A 19,934-nucleotide genomic window follows, 5' to 3' on the forward strand; every position below is an offset into this window, starting at 1 on the left:
CTCAGCTGGCAAAAGCTGGAAGGTAACCCATACTAGGTAATATTTACTGAGTATCTACTATGTGGCATTTACAGTGCTTCAACTTTTTATAATCTCTGTCACTTTAATCCTGTTCACAACAATCCTGTGAGCTAGGCCTGATTTAGTAGCCTCCCTTCCAGATGAGAAGACTCAATTCCAAGAAAGTTAAATAACTTTTTTTTTAAAGTTATATAACTTTTCTCAAGTTAGTGGATGGCAGAGCTGGGGCACAGACTCAGATTCTCCAAGTTGAATCATGACTGAGAAGGTCTATAGCTGGGGAAGAGAGGGTTAGGAGGAGTGGCAGGAGGGGTAAAGCAGGGGTGACGGATGGAGAGAGTGGGGTGGGGACTGCAGCAGGAGTACTGAAGGGATCGGTGAGAAGAGGAATGAGCAATAGAGAGAGAGGATACCTGTTGGGAGTGAAAAGTGAGCACAGAGCTTCTAGCAGCTCATAAAGGGGGATGGTTAGGACAAAAAAAAAAAACATGCCCCTTAACCCATTCTTTTTTGGTGGCTGCTACTTATTTTCCTCGGAAATGAGTGGATTTTTCTGAGTCTGGACCCGAGTCCTGCCAGGACCACACGGGGTCACCTTCTATTACGTCCTTGTCTTACAGGTTTTCGGATTGCAGAGACTGTGCAGAATCAAATTACAAACATAGGGTTGGCCTGGCAAATTCTCAAAGAATACATTTCCTTCTAGTCAGTGTGCCAACACCTGAAAGAGCAAGATCTCCTTCCTGTGCCTTGTGAAAGCCTTGTTTTCTCTTTGTTGGGTCTTAAACTGAGGTTACAGCCCTTTGGGGCCTGATCTTCATGTAGGAGCTTCCTTTAGAGCACCTGTTCTCTAACTCCTCTCCCCTGCACCCTGTATAGCCAGTAAGGCAGAAGCTCAGAGTTTCACTATTGGTTTTGTAGCAATTCCATGACGTAGGCAGGTGAGATCTGGAGATCCAGTTTGGTGCACGGCACACAATGAGCATTCAGTGAGCCGTAACTGTAGTTAATTACATTGGTAAACCTCGGGGAAAAATAGGCAGCTATGAGGGAAAGATGGTCCCTAAGAAAATGTATACCTTCCCCAGGAGCTGGTATCACACAGCCTGGCAGGGGCAGTGAGTTGATAACAGGGGCCTGGTGTAGAGTCAGGTGCCAGGAGGTCTTGGAAAGCAGCAGAAAGTCCTCACACATGGGTCAGAGTGGGTCCTAGTAGAGAGAAGCTCAGTGCACAAGCCGAACTGGAGATGGTAGCCAAAGTCACGTCAAACCACATGCAGATGCTGGAGAAGCCCAGGGGTCGGGTCTGCCTAGGAGGGCTTGCTGTTCCTTTCTTTCTTTGAGGTGGGTAGGTTGGAGAGTGACTGTGCCCTTGCTGAATACAGGACGGGTCCTAGGCATGGATTGCATGTCCCTTTCGGTGGCAGTGGTCTGGGTACACAAGAGCCCTCTTGAAGAATCCTGGCACTCTGGCAAATCCATACATTTTCCAAGGCAGAGAAGGTGCTGGGAAGCTGTCCCTAGCTGCTTCCACTGAGTGATCCATAAGACACCAGTGATCCTCTGGTCTTCTCTGGAAGTTTCCTCAGTATGTTTTGACATTGGGAAAGGCACCATTTTCTGGGCTGAATGCATTGTGATAGGGTCAGGCTCTGCCCTGCTTTGTAAGCTCTGAATGAAGAGATTCTGGAGACTGGGAATTTCTTGATTCCTTCCATTTAAATCTTCGACAAATCTATTTATGCAAATCAAGCAGCATTTGGAGTGGCATTTCAGCTTGTAACATATTTAATTTTGAGACTTTCATTGTTTTGAACAGCTCAATAGTGATTTTTCAATTAAGCTTAAAGATTTAACACAATAGAACAGTTCTTTTTTCCCTTCCATCTAGCAAATGCCAAATAAGTAGTATTTCAGAGAGAAAAAAAAGCAATCCACCACATGACTAATGTACTCAGGTCCATTTATTGACCTCTTATTGTGAAAAAGGCTTCTGCTGTCTATCTTTGAATGTGTAAGAGCTGAGAATAAATGATTTGGTTCTTGGTTGCTTACATAAATGCATGAACAAAAGTAAAACAATAGAGATGTAGGCTTGATACCGTATCTCTTGGATCTGTAGGCATTTTTGGAGAAAATGGCAGGTAGTGTAGAAACAGCTTTTGAAAATGAATTTGTGTGAATTCAGCATGCTAATATCAGTGACAGAAAACATAATTCAAATGTTGATTCAGAGTTGTTTTCTTTTATTGTTGCAACAGGATGTAGCAGAGAGAAACAGGAAGGCCAGATTACATATTCGATGTCTTTGAAAAATTAGTTTTTTGCTTTAGTATCTGATGCACTGATGTTACAGAGAGTGGGACTTTTCAGTGTTATCAGAAAAGGCTAAATGTATTAAAAACAAAAACAAAGTTCAGGAGGTAAACACAGTCCCAAGAACAGCTGTTATTATATTAAAGCTGAGGCTTTCCTTGGAATTGAGTTTTATAGTTGAGCATAATTCAGTCTTATTGGACATTACTGGAAATTGCCATTATTACCCCTAGGCAAACTCCTGGGTTTTCCGGAAACTGGGACAGGTTTAGAATTGCCTTTTGGGTCATTTAGTCTTTAAGAGGTTTTCTTGGAGTGCTACAGATACCAGAGTTGTTCCAGGTTTTCTGAGTAAGACAGGACACTTCCTCTCACAGCTACCCCACTCTCCGTTGGTTTTAGGAGGGATGCAGATGGAGGCCAGTTTTTCCTTGTTCAGTCCCAGGCCAGCCATCAGTCACTACCTTTTATAGGAACCACTGGGGCTGTGGAATGAAGTAAAGATGTGTGATGTTGTCACTTCCTTTTTTATCTCTTACCTATGCATGGTTTTGATTATGTGACCTCACCAAAGTCTTGGAAGTGTATTTTCCCTTTGTTTCCTAAAGGATTCCTGAAAGAACTTGATTATCATAAATTCTAGAAACTCTACGATCAGGCTGGAGCGTTAAATGTAACCTGAACTGTGGGAATGTAACCTGCATGTTAGAAGAATCATAGGGAGCTGCTGGTATTTCAGGAGCAGTTCACTCTCAGTTTCTTCAGAGCTGATTGGCATATGCGGCTTGTCTGGGATCCTATTTGGTCTTTTCCTGACCATTGGTACCACCTGCAAAAGGCAGGCCAGACATGAGGTTTCTTGAAAAATTCCTAAAACTTGGAGGAAGAGGATGAAGTAAGTGACAAAAGCCAAGGTTGGAATTTCATATGGGTTCCATTTCCAGAGAGTGGCGCTGTTCTCAGTAACTGAGAGGAGACAGGCTGTGTGGATTGGAACCAGAGTCAATGCAGAAAGATGGTCGGAGCTATTATGACCCAGGTTCAACCACCAGATCTATAAAGCACTGGCTTGAAATAGTCTTAGTTGGATCAGAGATTGACTTAGCTTCCAGTATGGGGAAGATACTGAACACATGGAAGTATAAGTATGATTGAGAAGGAAAAGAAAGCCTATTTGATGAGTTTTTAGGAAGTTGTATTTGTTTTTCAATCAAGGCAGTCTCCATGTAAGGAACGGGAAAGAAAGGAAATGCTGGTTGTGGACTGAGTTACTCCGTGTAGATGTGGCAATAGAGGGATGATACTAAAGTTCAGGATTTGGCACTGCATTTTGGAAGGCAAACTGGAGCAGACTGCGTGGAAGGTGATTGTGAGAGAGGATTTGAACCGTATTGGCAGGAGCTGTGTGGGGACCCTGGTGGGGCTGGCCGTGTTAGGAACACACGTGAGGACAGGATAACCTCAGTTGTTTGAAGGGAGGTGCACTGGCTGGGATAGTTCCAAGGGCAAAACTGGATGTACTGAGAAAAAGGGAGAGATTGGAGGGCTCAAGCCAAGAAAGATGTTTAAGACATCCAGAGCTAACAAAAAAAAATGTTTTTCCTTGAGAGATAATGTGTCCCACCAATGGAGATATGAACACAAAGACTGGAAAATCACATGATTGGGTTACATATGAGGACATTCAAGCAGTATAATTCCTTTTAAATAAAAGATTCTTAGACCCTGTGATTAATGGTAACAGGTGACTTAGAAAAACAAAAAAGTTTCTTTCACCAAATCTTGTTCTCACTGGGGGTTTGGTTGCCTCTTCTCACCTTCATCTGAACACCAAAGTGGCTTCTTGGGACATTCCATTTGGGGGGATTGTGAGCTGGAGAGAAGCTAGATCCTACAGCTTTCCCTTTTCCTGGCCCCAGTTCCCTGGAATTTTTCCCGAGACAGAAAGCAATGACTGCCCAGGTTGTAAACCATGGCGCTGTGGTCACCCCATGAAGAACACAGAGAAGATGGTGGGAGGTAAATGGGATCACGTTGGAGTTCCTCACCAGGGCTCCTGCAAACACTGTAATGCATCCTTGAGAACACATTCCTTACGAGGGCTTCTGTGTGGGGCTTTGAGCTGAACGCACATATGTTTTGGAACACCCAGGGGGTCCCTGAGATACAGTTTAATGTCTCATTTGGTGCTCATTAGACCATGGGAGCCAATATGTCTTTAATTTAGAATGATTCTACCTCACGTAGAAGAAAGAAAATTTAACACAAAAAACATGTCTGACTAAGGATCAGTGAGCCGCTCTGGGCATTTCCCTCGCTCCTACTGGAATTTATTTTTTCTTGTTGCTGGTAGCTTTGTTAGGACAATGCAATTGAATTACAGAAATTACAGCTGGTAACTCTTGTTTGCAGCTAAACTATGCCGAGACAAGACTTAGTCAATTGGAAAACTGTCATTGCGAGAAGACTTGTCAAGTGAGCGGACTGCTTTACAGAGACCAAGACTCCTGGGTTGATGGTGATCACTGCAGGAACTGCACGTGCAAAGTAAGACTCCCCGTAAACAAATACAATAAAACACTTACTTTTAACTTATTTATATTGTTGTTTGTGCTCTTACAGATGTCCCCATCCCCCACCCCCATTGTTCACCTCCCCAACCTTCACCCCTCTGGCTATCCCCACAGCATTGTCTGTGTCTGAGTTAGGCAGATACTCGGATGTTCTTTGGCTTGTCCCTTCACCTTCTTTCAGGCAGCCCCTCCCCTGCTCTGACAGCTGTCAGTGTTCTCCATGTGTCCATGCCTCTGTGTCTGTTTTGGTCGGCAGTTTATTTTGTTCATTACACTTTTAATGGGGCAGTTTCACTAATTACCATGTAATCTGGTTCTTCACTATGTAATACTAACTCTAAGAAGTATTACCTTTGTACTAAGCCCCTGTTTGGTAATCTGTGCTGTTATGAAGGGAAACTGGAAAAGTATCATTTCATACATAAGTGCTTGGAAATTAAGATCTGTTTTCTCTCAACAACACAAGGTCTTAATATGAACTAATATCATAAAAAGTGTACTGTTTAGACTTTGGAGGTCAGAATATCAGAGAGGAAGAACTCCTTTGATTTTTCAAAGAACATAGTGGTTAGCTTCATTCATGAACCTTTCTCTGCTAGAATAAATTTTAAAGGGGGATTTAATTCATTCCTATGTGTTTTTTTATTTTACAAAGTAGCCATCATTTGTATCAGAGAATATCAAGACCCCTCGACTTTGAGGTATTCATCATGTATGTAAGCCTTCCTCTGTTTCAGAGAATTATGTAAACCCTCCCCCCAAATTGATATGTAAACCGCATCCAGTTGAAATTATCTGATGCATATCTGAAGAATGCCATTGTTTGTGTGAGAAAATACAAAACAGATTGTTACAGCCCCAACAATGATTGAAAGGGTCTGCAAAAGGTGTTATTTATGTTCTCGAAAAAATAGGCTTTTTGTTTCCTGCCTAATCTACTTAACCCACATGGGCAGGTGGAAAGAAACCAGTGATATATATCAGAAAAGTAATTGAGGTGGCATGGGTTCATTCAGGCTGGAGAAAATATTTTATTTGTGGTCCTGGAGTGGACTGGGAATTCCTCACACGGCTTCTGTGTCCCCGATGAGGTTTCTGGGATGAGCTGTGAGCTTTTTCCGCAGAGGGAACCTTCCAAGGGCACTGCTGAGATGCCTCTCCTTGTCCTTCCTTCCTCAGAGTGGAGCTGTGGAATGCCGGAGGATATCCTGTCCCCCTCTCAGTTGCTCCCCAGACTCCCTCCCTGTGCACATTGCTGGCCAGTGCTGTAAGGTCTGCCGGCGTAAGTACTGATGGAGGGTCAGGGTGGCCCTCTGCACTTTGAGATTTACTTTCTCCCCTCTGTGTTAGGCCTTGACTGATTAACATTGATGAAATGAAGCACCAGTAGTTGATCTAATGTTAAATGTATGGTAAGAAGAGCTGCTGTATTTTAGTCATTTGTGATGTAGCAGGCACTTAACATAGGCTATTTAAAAAAATCGTCACATTAACCCTAATTACTTTCCTTCTTTCCATTCTATGCAGAAAGAACTGGTATTCCCAGGGATTTAGTCACTTGTACAAGATCAAACAGCTGGTAATGGGTGGAGACCATCTTTAACAACCTAACTCCAAAGCTCCATGTGCTTGGTCCTCCTCACCTTGAATGATCAAGTTAAGGGCCAAATTCAGTGTTTTGGCATTCTGAGGTCTTGGCCAGATTTCCTGTTATTAAAAGGTCTTTGTTAGGAATTTTGGGATGAACTTCAGCTATAATACTAAAACAATTTTCCTCATAGTTGGCTTGTCCAAGTTATACAGTGATTTAAAATACTTTTCCCTTCATATTGCAAAGGACACTATTTCAAGTGAACTAGTGAAGTGAATATAAAGACAAGCAATGTGTGAAAGCTGCAATTTAGAAAGCTTGTTATGCACCAGTTACCCTGCTAGATTCTTGACTTCTGCTAGCTTATTGAATACTCGCCTCAATCCTTCTGGTGGAGATTATTATTATCCCTATTTTACAGGAATGTTAGGCTTAAGGAAGTTAACTTACCAAAGTCACAGGACCGGTGAGTGGCAAAGGTGAGATGTAAAACTAGTTCTATTGGACTGCAAAGCCCATAGTCTCTCATGAAACCGTATGGTCTTCTGTAGAAAATGAGAGTTTAGGTTAGAAATGTGGCATCCTACAGATAATTTTCAAGATCATTTCCCTGTTGAAAAACACCAACGTTATTACATTTCAAAAAAACAGTGGTTCAGCTTTTTGCCAAGAACAGTGTGTTACCTAATATGGCTGTGGCAGTGGGGGTAGCTGGTCTGGTCACACCTGCCCAAGACTTTGTTAAACTCAGAGGAAGCTTTTGAATGTTCCCTTTCTCATGGTTGGCAGAGCACACTCATCACTCAGGAGAGTGTACTTGGTATTATCTAAAAGAAGAACCTTACTCATTTCTGTTCCAAGAGCTTTGGAAGTCACATCTGGCAGTACCTTTAGCTCAAGTGCCCAGGTGTTGAGGTTACAGTTTGCTGCTATGATCGAAAGATAGCTTTTAGTAGGTATAGATATTTTTTCCAATTTTTATATTTTATGTGATAATCAACAGAGGAAGTTGAAAAACTATCGGGAATTTGTATTTAAAAATATGAGAAGTTTTAAATCTATTATCATGTGTTCTCTGGACAGATCTGTGAATGCTTTTTCTTAGAAATTATTGTTTGGACATAGAGGGTAGATGAGTCTTTTAGCTGTTTTGTGTTTTAACCTTTTGACTTTCTAACTGTGAGAGCCATGTGTTTATTTTGTAACACTTGGAATTCACAGAGGAAAGATAAAGATGGGAGAATCTCCCATAGTACCACAACTTGGAAACAAACGCTCTTGAAATTTTAGTGGATTTCATTTTTTAAAATTTTATTTTATGTACAGTTGAGATCTTATTGTATGGAGAAATTTTATTCTAGTTTGTTGACTTACCATTATCACTTAAGTATATTTCTATGTTTTAAAAAAGTCTGTATAAAGCTAATTTTAATGAACTTCATAGTGTTCCATTGTTTGGCTATTGCCTAACTTATTTAATCATTCCTCAGTTGTTGGATATCTAGGTTGTTTCCTATTTTCCACTCTGTTAAGTTTCTGTTTAGTAACATGTTTTGTATAGAAAATACATTTCTGTATATTATATTTTCTTAAGGTACAATTCTCCAGAGTAGAATTACTGGGCAAAAAGTCTGACATTTTTCCCTGGCTGGTGTAGCTCAGTGGATTGAGTACTGGCCTGCCAACCAAAGGGTCGCCAGTTTGACTCCCTGTCAGGGCATGTCCCTGGGTTGCAGGCCAGGTCCCCAGTAGGGGGCATGTGAGAGGCAACCACACACTGATTTCTCTCCCTCCCTTCCCCTCTCTCTAAAATTAAGTAAATAAAATCTTTTTTAAAAGCCTGACATTTTCAAATGATACATATCAAATTGTTCTCTCACCAGAAGTGTATGGGGTACTCATTTTTATTTATTCTAGTTTTGGGGAGTTTTAAAACACTGCTTAGTAATTTGCCCAGTGTTACTTAGATGCTGATACACAGGTGAATTCATACCATTTATCTAGGTAGCACTAATTTTCTCAGTAGCTCCAACTGGTAGTTTGACATCTTTATCATTTAATAAAATGGTAATGCAGATAACTTATTAAAACCACTACTTAAAAAGGTTAAAAAGAATTGCTACAAGGCACCTCTGGTGATTAAAACGTTGAGAACCTTTGGCTGAGAGGGTTCTCATTTTTTACTTGTTTTTAATATAAATATGCATGAGGCAGTTACTCAGTGCTAGTTCCAGCAATAGTGATAGAAGGCTCCTGCTTGCTTCAGAGGGCTCGCTTTCAAGTGAGAGACGTGATTCGCAGTGTCCAGAATTGTAAGTGCAACCATATGAGGTGTGAGATGGGGCACTTTGGGTGCAGACGAACAGCCTGTGGGCGGTGGGAGAGGACACTGGTGGAGGGCCTGGCGTGCCTCCTCGAGGAAGTGGAGCCAAGCTAAACGTTTCTAACCTTCTAGGAGGTGACGTGACGGTGGCAGGTGGATCAGTGGGGTGGAGGAGAGGAGAATGAGGAATGATAAAGCAGAGTTCCAACATTACTCAGTAGGATTTCTAGAAGTTTTCAGATATCTTCACATCAGAAAAAGATTGGAGAGTATTTGCTTTTGTTGTCCCCTAGGATCAAGTTTTGTAAGTTGCTCTCTGGGTTTGGGTGGGGGCAGTGTTCTAGGGACTCTGAGGAAAGGTATTGTCCTGGCTCAGGTGATAGGAGCCGGTATAAAAAAGCGGATTGTTTTGTCTGCCGACATACTAAGTGTTGGTGGCCTTGTCATGGGCTCAGGAGATGCAGCACTTCAAAAAAGATGGCATCTGTTTGGAAGTAGGAGAGAACTTTATCTAACTGTCCATGTCTCAGTTCATTGCCTATAGAAAGTACTTTGTCCTGTTCTGCACAAAAGCTCCTTTTCAAGAGCAAGGAGATTTTTATAGTGGAGGTGTCAGGTCCTGATACTAGAATCTTCCTTTATCTGTTTGGGAGGCATCACGGAAAACTCGAGAGCTTTCTAGATTCCTTAGCTGTGGGCACGTAGTCCAGGGAGTGGTATGGGAGTTTCATTCCTCAAGCGTTTGTTGGGTATCTGCTCTATTCCAGGCATCGAACAAACCTAGCTGCAAATTAGAATCACTGGGTAAACTTCTAATTTACAGAGTCCCAAGGCCCCACTTGGACCTAGTAAATTGGAATTTCCAGGCAGTGGTGTCCCGGAGTCTGTATTTTTTTTGGGGGGGGGGGCGGCGGTGAGCAGATTTGTGAACTGGAAGAGATTTGAGGAAGGCAGAGTGGGAATCTTCAGCTGTGCAAAAGAGAATTTACGAAGGAATAGAGGTGGCAGAGGGAAAGAGAGACAGTCTGTCTGATAACAGAGGGTTCTTACGGCTGAGTGGCAATAAAGCTGCAAAGGTGGGTCAGGGGTGGATGCTGATGATCATATCCGTTCGATTTGCTCAGTCATCCTCACCAAGGTTGCTCTCCCAAATACTGTCCTTACCTCTGGGTGCCAGAGCAGGCCCATGTGGGTCTTTCATAAAAATAGACCCTTTTATGTCTATTAAATCATTAATTTTTTTCAGCACCCCAAAGTCACAGGCCCCTTTATTGTCTCCGTTTTACAGATAAGGAAGTGAAGCCCAGAGAGGAGAGACTTGTCCAGTGTCTCTCAGCTTTGGTGGGGCCAAAATAAAACCCAGGTAGCCTGACTCCTGTTCTGACACCCTTACCCTGTCTCCTCTATCCCCTGCTGTCCAGGGTGATACATGCACTGTCTCATCACCATAGAGTATTGGGTAACATGCCCCCTGTGTAAGACGCAGTGGCGGTACAGAGAAGGGAGAGATTAACTCCGTTAGAAACTTGTGCATGTGCAAGTGTGCATGTGTGCAAGTGCACGTATACTTGTGTGTTAGGAAAACTTCATAAGGGATGTAATAGCTGAGCAGGGTGTTGACAAATGAATAGGAGTTTGCTATGTGGGCAAAGTGGATAAGAACACACCTGCCACCGGGAATTGCACATGCACAATCATGGAAGTAAACACAGCATTGGTTTTGGTACTCAAAAGCAAGATTTTAAAGCAGGGTTCTGGCATGATAAAAGAAGTGCTTTTACAAGGGCTGCTGCATCTGGAGTGGATTTGGTGTGGGATTCTGGTGTATTCCAGGTGGAAGTGGTGAGGCTGGCAGGTAAGCACTGCCTGCGGAGAAGAGAAAGAAGGGGTGGATATGGGTGGTCGCTAAAAGTCTGGTGCATAGTAGGTACTTCATGAGCATTTTTTGGATGAGACAAGTGAATCAGGGACACACTGTAGGGGACAAGTTGTCAGATTTTGAATAAGTGCTGATGGAGAGACTCTTCGTGTGATTAACGGAAATTAAGGCAGGTAGAAGAATTAGTTCAGGGAGTGCTGCATTCTGTGCAGTGTGTTTGAGTTGGAGATGCCTGAGGAACAAGCAGTGGATGTGGGCGTCTTGCTCAGAGGGTCCTAGGGTTTTTTCCTGTAAACATCTTTGCTGCCAGCATGCTTGCTGCAAGCATTTTCACTGTGTAATTGCTGAAAGGCAATTTCGCTATGAAAGATAAAAGGATAAAAAATTAAAAAGAAACATTAAAGCAGACATAATGTAGCATGAAAAAATTAGTAGCAAAATTAAAAAGACTTCATTGTAAAAATGAATATACATTGTCTTTGAAATCTTTTGTTTATGGTGTGCTATGCTTGGATTTTTTTTTGGCTTGTTGATTTGTTACTGCTTTCAGTGTTGCAGGATTTTTTTTCCACTGAAATTTCTTCCTTCATTATAAGAGATATCATTTTCCAACTAAAGAATTGATGATTAATGCTCTCAAAGATTGTTGTGAATTAGTAGTTGCCTTTTTCCTTTTTAAAAATCTTACTTATTTAATTAATTTTAGAGAGGGGGAATAAAGGGAGAAAGAAAGGGAGAGAAACATCAATGTGTGGTTGTCTCTCATGTGCCTCCCACTAGGGACCTGGCCCACAACCCAAGCATACGCTCTGACTGGGAGTCTAGCTGGTGACCCTTTGGTTTTCAGGCTGGTGCTGAAGCCACAGAGCAACACCAGTCAGGGCTAGTTGCCTCTTTTCTACTTGTCATAGGTTGGTAAACTTTTGATTTTGATGGGTGGGAGGGGATGGCTGTGGTCACCAAAGGATTTATGAAAACTGATATGTTGTCATTTTCTTGTATAGGATGCATTCTGGCTAAGATTCTTGTAACAAAAATGGGAGTACTGTGAGAACTTTGTCAATGGAGAAATGAAATGAAATTGACAACTAGCTTAAATACATTATGTCAGCAGCAGGTGGTTGATTTGTTAATGGAGAAATGAAACCTAACGATCAAAAATTATTTTTATCTTCTGTGGTGAAATTGCCAACGACCAGCTAGGTGGTGAAAATGTTTGTGGTGAAAACGTGGCAGAGATGCTGACAGGGAGACTAGTGGACATGGCTTGTGTGGGTGGTACCGGAAGCCACCTGTGTGAGTGAGCTCACAGAGGGAGGAAGGGTCTCACTGCCACTCTCCTTTAAACCAGGACACAGACTGCCGGCTTTGATATTCTAAGCTACTGCGTGCCAAGGGATGGCTGAAGTATGTGCAGGGCACAATACCTAAACAAAGACAGAGCAACCCCGTGTCCACGTCTGACAGGGGTGCTGAGTCGTACCTGTCAATTGTTTATTTAATATTCACCCAAATGGCAAACGTGTCCAGTCATTGCACTAGAGAAATCAGGTTCAAGTTTGAAGAGCCAGATGTCTGTGGGTGCAAAAACATCAACTGTACACCTATTTCTCTAAATCCTCGGGACGTTTTCTTCTGACACCATTCAGAAGGGTGTGTTGGTGCCGAGTGTCAATTTCACGGTCGGACACTGTGAAACGTCCTTGTTTGCATGTCCCCAGTGTGATGTGAAGGGCTTCAGGTAGCCATGCACATTTCTACTCGCACTGGAAGCTGTCGGATTGGAGTCCCCAAAGCCCCAGCCAAAGGCACCGGAGCCTGACTCACCTTGTGCTTCATTTTCCTCAGACGTCAAAAATAAGCCCTCTGGCTGTAGATCTGAAGGCTGGGTAATGAGGACTGATGTTAGGCACACGAAAGGTGGTGGCGGGCAAAGAGGGGCACTGCCAGAGAAGAGGGGTGGGTGTGAGACAGGAGGACACAGTCTGGGGGGAGGGGCTCCTGAAAGCTGTCCTAAGGTAATTTCACAGACACTTGGTATCGTGATTGTAGCCACATCCCGCACCAGTACCAAAGCTGAGGTTGGCGAGTGTGCAGGATCACACTGAGTTTATTCGAGGCCCCCAAAGCACACTGCTATGGGAGGCCATAAAGTTCAGTGGACATTTGATTTTTACACCGACTGGTGGATTTGAGGGCTGCCTGAGTCCCCGTGTGCGCTGTGAATGTAAACAATGAAACACTCTCATCTCCAGATAGGAGTTTGGGATGAGCCAGGGGAAGAGAGTAGTTAGGCATGCGTCTTCGGACAGGGTAGCAAGTGTGCTCGTGCCATTGGCGAGGCCAGGGGGCAAAATAGGGAAGGAAAGCCTACTTCTTTGCTTCCCAGCTTGGGCAGGAAGCAGACGGCAGATTTGACAGCAGGGCATTAAGCAGAACTGCCACTCTGGAGTGAACCACCTTGCCAGGTTGGCAGCTGTGCCGGGGAGTCCGGGAGGTCATAGACAGGGGTTCTAGGCTTTGGGAGCTGTGGGCTCCCCGTGCAAGCTGCAAGGAAATTGGGGAACCCACATCATCATTACTGCCAGCGAGTCATGATTTGTCTCAAAAATGGAGGCATCAAAGATGATTAGGGACAAACACATACACACACACAGTGGTACCTCAGTACTCGTCATTAATTCATTCCGACGAGTGGCGAGCCAGCGACGATGAAGCGTTTTCTCTTGCTGGGTGGCATCATGACTCATACAAGTTCTAGCAAGTTCAGTGGGTGGTGAGCAAGCACGGATTGATGAAGCGTTTTTTTCTTGTCAAGATACGATGCGTGCTGGGTTTGATGAGTTCTGAAGCTGACACGTACCAAGGCATGACTATGTATGAGTATATACATTTAATGAGGACAATAAGGAGTCTGCCTAGAAAATGACATCGATTCTCTACATTTTTATTGCCATTGTTGCTGTTTTTGTTCTGAGGCCCTTGGTGTCTGCCTTTAAAGTCACAGAGCACAGAGATGTAGATTATAGCAGAGGGAATACAGCCAATAACATCGGGATGAGTGTGTGTGGGGCCAGTGGGTACTTGAAGCAGCGGGGAGACCACTCTGTAAAGTACGTGATTTTCTAACCACTTTGCTGTACATGGGAAGCTCATAAAGAGTAATATGGAATATAAACTGTAATTGAAAAATAAGAATAAATTTAAAGAATTGCATTGAGTAGCAGAAAGAACTCTTATCTGGGAATCAGGAAATTTGACTGGCTTTTACTACCAACCTGAGGCTCGTTAGTTCTGACATTATTTATTGTTACTAACAATAGGCCCAGATAGGCACTGAGCTTGGGGCTGGAGATAAAACTGAATAGATGCAGTCCCTACCTTCCCAACAGTTACAGTTAGCAGGGGAACTGTACAATTAACTGGGCTACTGAGATAAAATGTGAAATGTGCTGTGTTAGGGCTAGGTCCAAGTACAACAGAAGTACACGGTCAAGGCATTGCATCAGTGTTCAAAGTCAGACCCAAGTTGAAGCTGAACTGATGGGTATATAGGGGGGGAGGCTGCCAGTGAAGGTGGATGAGACGGGACCTTCCTGGAGGAGAGAATAGCATATGCAAATCCCAGGAGTGGGAGAGAATGCCTGGCTATAGCGTTGCGGAGGTGTGGTTGTTTGGGAGGGTGAACAAATGCAAAGGAACTGCTGAGCTAGGAAGCTTGAGAGACAAAGAGGAGGCACGTGAATGGCTTTGAGTTCTGAGTTAAGAAATTTGAACTATATTGAGGGCACTAGAGGTCCATAATGATTTTAAAGCAGGACCTTGTCTTTGTGCTTAAAAAAATCTGACTTTTGTATGGGGAAGGACTGGATGAAGATTGAGACCAGAACACAGAAGACAAGTTAGGAAGTTCAGGTGCATTAAACTGGAAGGATGAGATGGCCTGAACGAAGACTGTCTGTGGGGAGGTGGTGGGGGATGGAGAAAAGCAGGTTGACTTGAGAAACTTAAGGAGGGAGCATGGCAAGGATGTGGGTAGTGATCACACAGGTGAGAAGGATCCCAGTGGTGGGGTGTGGGGCTGGGGTGGATATGGTGACCATTCACTGATAGTGGGTGTGAGTGTGAACACATCTGAGTGAGGTGTGTGTTGCAGCGGGTCAGATTCTGAGGCAAACAGACTCTGACATGGAGACTTGTGCTTTATCAGGAAGCTCTGTCAGGGTCTCCTGGAGTGAGGATGAGAGAGAGGAGGAAGCAGACCTGGGCAGGAGGAGAGCTGGGCTGTGGCACAGTGACGGCAGCTCCCTCAGTCTTTCCTACAAGGAGCTCCGGAGTGGAGAGGACCTGTCAGAGTTATCCACAGTGGGGCTGGGGGCCAGGACTTTGTCCTACCTTCATCGCCCACTCTTTGGCTGAAGGGGACTTGACCTTGGACTTGTTCTTCAGCCAAGAACAAGTCTTAGATCAAATCTTAGCTGAGAGCTGTTGGTTGTCCACTGTCCCAGCAGCTGCAGGAGTGTGTCCTTTGGCCATGGAGAGGGATCTGGGTAGCACACCACAGCTTCCTTTGTGGGATCACGAGTTTAAGTAAACCAGTGCCTATGGGCTTTCCCCTTCCTGTGGCCAACAGGAGTTGCACAAGTTCATTGCCAATGCCCCTACATACTTGAACATTCCATGAAAGTCATAACGACATAGAACTAGGAAACTATCACATTTAATCAACCTGTTTTTAACAGACATAAAAAAGGAGGTTCTCAGAGGTGAGGTAATTTTTATAAAACAAACAGTGATTGGTGGTGGGGATCTCTTAGCGTGCATGTCTTCACTTCTGCATCTCCCTAGGACGAGGACTAGAAACATCCTCATCTGGGCCGGGGAGGGAGCGATTAGGCTTTTGCTTCCCTGGTCCTGTCGATGTGGCTGGAGAGTTTGGTGGAGACACATGAGGGTTGTATCAAATTAACACATTCCGCACTTGCCTAAAAGTAGGTCAGCAAGTTGAGGTGAGGACTGAGTCCCAGTGGAATCTACGTTGAGTGGTGGGAGCTCCATTTTATGTTTCTTTTTTGTTTTCTACAAGGCCTATCTACTTCATGTCCCCGTTAGCCTGTGAAACTCACCTTTTCAAAGGCAGTTTCTCTAGTGCATTGATAAAGCACTTAACTGGCGTGGCCCATATTTCTCAGTTGTCTCTGAGCTTCTTGGGAACTGATAGACTAAGGACACGCACTTTTCATGATCACAAGGGAGAAATGGCATCTTTCTGCCCTGTGGCTGAAGTTCTGATGGATGGAACACAGGGGAGTTCCCTTGCACCTAGTCATTCATCCTACAGCAGGGGCGTCTGCATCAAAGCCCTGCTCTTGTGCTCCTTGGATACGATAACTGCTGTTTTGTTTTAACTTCTAACCACATCAGTTCCCTCCCTAGTTCCTTCTGCAGCTGTGTCATTGCAATAGTTCCATGTCCTTGGTGTGAAGGACTCAGGACAAACATAATTGTTATGGTGGTCTGACTGGGGGATGCAGCAGTCCTGCCCGCCCCGCCCCAGTGTTCCTGTGTCTTTCTCTAGACACAGAGACTTGTACTGCTTAGAATCAGAGAATCTGTGTTCTGTGGAATCAGTTGGAGTTGGATGGCACCTCTGCAGTTATTTGGTTGCATAGCTTAACTGTCTGACCCATTTTTCTATTTTATTACAGCAAAATGTATCTATGGAGGAAAAGTCCTTGCGGAAGGCCAGAGGATTTTAACCAAGAGCTGTCGGGAATGCCGGGTAAGTTTCAATCTGGTGATCCCTGTCCCTTGCAGGGAATTTCAGATAGTTATGTTGGCTTTCGATAGGGTTCTGGAGCGGAGCATGGTGGCCTGAGTGGGTCCCTGAGAAGGAGGACTCTCTGTGGTGCACTGGAGTGCAGGACGGGAGGTCCCAGACGCTGTCATTGTGTGGTTAGCTTGTGGTCAGCTGTGGGTCAGGTAGCCTTGGGCAAAGCTGTGAAGGGAAGGACATGAAAAGGGGAAGGGGGGTAGAATCTACTGTGAGTCAGGGCAGGTGGCCCTGTGGAAGGGTTTGGAGTTGTATTGGAAGCCGTCTATGATGCCAGCTGTGGACAGTGTCACTTTAACACCCCAGTGTCTGATATAGTATCAGAACGTGCCTCTGTCTCCTGCCTGCCTCCTCCCATGTATTTCTTGAAAGAAGAGGTGTAGAACCACAGACCTCATTCAATAATCATTCAACAACCTTGCACTGAGCCACTGATACATACTGGGACAGCACAACAGCGAACAAAACAAAGTCCCTGTCTTCACAGCACTTGCAGTCTGCTGGGAGAGACAGGCAGTGAGAACATAAATAAATGTACAGTGGAGTGCCACATTCTATAAACAGTGTAAACCAGGCTGAAGGGCTTGGGAGCTTTGGGGTGGGAATCTGGGAAGGTCTCTCTGGGGACATAGCATTTGAGCAATGTGCTGGATCCAGTGTGGGAGCTAGCTGTGCAGTTACCTGGGTGAGGTCTCGTCCCAGGAATGCCAGAGTGAGAGGCCAAGGGCAGGAAGGGAAGGATGGAGAGCTGACACAAGGTGGCACATTAGGGCAGACACAGCCCCACAACAAAGCCTGGCTGCTTTTGTGGGGCATCTACAGAGATGCCGACCACTGTGTCTCAGAATAGACCATCTTTGCTGGTGTTTGTACATACATTCTCTCATTTTCTGGGGAAAATAAAGGACTGTATGTTAAAGATACAGGAGACTGATGCCACAGAGACCTGCAGAATCTCTCAGGAAGCTTGAGTCCAATTCTTTATGGGGGACTTTGGGGAGGGAAGGCTCTCTCCTGTTTCCTGTCTCTCACTGGTTAGAATCTACCCCCAGGGGTTCACTCCCCTGATCTTCCCTATTGTTTTTCCCACTTGCTACCTCTTGGCTGCCACTGGGAATGCCAGAGATTCCAGGCCCAGACAGTCTGGTGAGCATGCAGGTGTGGTGGTCTCTGCGGCACTGTGCTCAGGGGCTCCTTAGGCTGAGGCAGAGGCAGAGGTGGGGATCGTGTGCTAGCAAGGGCTCTGCGATCTCTCCATCAACAAGGCAAGCTGCCAGGCCTGGGAGTGGTCGAGCTGGTGGGTGGTCTCCAACCTGGGGCTGGCACATTACCACCGAGGAATGCTGGGCAGATTAAATGAGATGAAGCATGTGAAGAACTTGGCAGAGTGCTTGGCACAAAGTCAGTCCTCAGTGAACATGAGCTGTTCTTATTCTGTAAGTAGGACCATACGTGTCCTCCCTGACTGTGAGACATGTGTCACCCTCTCTATAAATTGTTTTGGTTCTAGGGGAGGGAAAATGAGTTGGATTCTAAAGCCCCTACTCTTTTCTCCTATCCCTGGGAAAGCTGGGATGACTAAAGGCAATTTTGTCCAGTGGGCTGATGCCTCCAGTATCTGTCATGTCTCTGTCCCTTACAACTGGCAGAGGAGCAGCAGGGTCGCAGTAATGACTTGATCTCTGTTATCATCAGAGAGGATCAAGAGAGACACCATTTGAGACCTCTCCAAAATAGGGGCATGGATTTAAATGCCAGATTGTTAGAATGGCACTTACCAGCGTTATTGGCACATGGTACATGTTCTACATTCATTTCCAAACTCCTTTTCACTGGGGGCCACATCAGCCTCGAGGTTGCCTTCAAAGGGCCAAATGTCATTTTAGGACTGTATCAATGTAACTACTCTTTCACGGTCCTAAAATGACATTTGGCCCTTTGAAGGCAACCTCGATGAGCCTGATGTGGCCCCCAGTGAAAATGAGTTCGACACCTCTGTTCTACAAACTTTGGTTCATTGTTTACTGTTTCTGCTTTGTTATATTTGTGCAATTTAGAAAGAAGTTGGGGCAGATAGGTTACTCTATTTGTGCAAGTGGTGTGTGTGTATGTGTGAGTAATTTCATCCTTTTAAAAGTCATTAATTTCTTCCTTTATTTTTTTTCCTACGGTTATTTACTAAACGTTTACTTGGTGTAGAAAGAGAAGGGCCATTGACAATAATATTTAACGTTACTTGCGCACTTAGTATTTTCTAGACACTGTTTAAAACATTTTAGACATGTTACCGCATGCAAGCATCACAAGAACACAATGAGATAGGTCCTCTTTCCATCCCCATTTTACAGAGGAGGGAATTAAGGCACCAAAGACCAGAGTCAGAGCTGGTCAGAGAGCTAGCCGGGACCTGCACCCGTGTCATCTGGCTCTTAGCTTCTCCACTGCCACTCTGCATAGTGTTAGACTGATTTGGAAATAATTCTCATTTCTGAGTTTTAGAAAAGTAAGTTCAGGAGGATTGAATTATTACTTGTTAATCTACCTAAGACCAGATTGGTCAGGCAATGGCTCTTTGATTTCCTTGATAAAGGATAGCTTTTTATAAAAGGCCATAGGAAGAGCCTTGGGCCACATTTAATAGATGTTGTCAGCAGGGAGAGAGGGTGATGGGTGTAGGATCAGAGGGCCCCCGGTCTTTTGTTGGCAGCCTTTCTCAAGATTAAAGCTCTAATATCCTATGGTACCTGTTCTATGTAATGAATTAGCTTCTCTCCTAGGCATTTAAAATGGTACTATGTAAGTACTATCCTTGGGAGAATTGAGCAAATAATTAGGTAATTTTCTGTGGTCTGTGGTTCAGATGCAGATCCCCAGTTGACAAAGGGCTGCCTGGAGATTTGCCCATTTCCATTTTCCTGGGATCATTTTAATGCTTCAGCAATACCAATTAGACAAGAAACTAACTCTCGTTTCCAATGTTTTCACCATATTTTCCCAGAAGTTAATATATTATTTTTTAAACATCAAGATGAGCTCTGGCCAGGTAGTTCAGTTGGTTAGTGCATCGTCCCAATTTGCCAAGGTTGTAGGTTTCTAACCTTGTAGGTTTGATCCCTGGTCAGGGCACATACAAGAATCAACCAATGAATGCATAACTAAGTGGAACAACAAATCAACGTTTCTCTCTCTGTCTTCTCCACTTTCTCTTACTGCCTTCCTTCCTTTCTTCCCTCCCTCCCTTCCTCTCTATAAAATCAATTAATAAGTAAAAAAAATTAAAAATCAAGATGAATAATATCTTCTAGCTGTCTCGCTCAAGTTTGTCCAATTATTAATGCCCTGCAATATTTCTTTAGGCTAGCAACAAATTCATTTTACTTAAAGATGTGAATTTTATA

At 44.1% G+C, this 19,934-nt stretch overlaps 1 protein-coding gene across 2 annotated transcripts in view; it reads left to right on the top strand.

Annotated features, from left to right (window-relative positions):
• Window positions 1-19,934, top strand: part of NELL1 (neural EGFL like 1) — a 727,165-nt gene that overhangs the window by 159,462 nt on the left and 547,769 nt on the right. For both annotated transcript variants that reach the window (XM_045825346.1, XM_045825347.1), the window contains exons 8-10: window positions 4,750-4,884; window positions 6,090-6,192; window positions 16,412-16,485. In XM_045825346.1, coding sequence (XP_045681302.1) covers window positions 4,750-4,884; window positions 6,090-6,192; window positions 16,412-16,485 — 312 coding nt within the window. The remainder of the gene's footprint in view (window positions 1-4,749; window positions 4,885-6,089; window positions 6,193-16,411; window positions 16,486-19,934) is intronic.

This window comes from Phyllostomus hastatus, unplaced genomic scaffold (assembly GCF_019186645.2).
Source record: "Phyllostomus hastatus isolate PE091 unplaced genomic scaffold, TTU_PhHast_1.1 phas_scaffold_585, whole genome shotgun sequence".
Taxonomy (NCBI): Eukaryota; Metazoa; Chordata; class Mammalia; order Chiroptera; family Phyllostomidae; genus Phyllostomus; species Phyllostomus hastatus.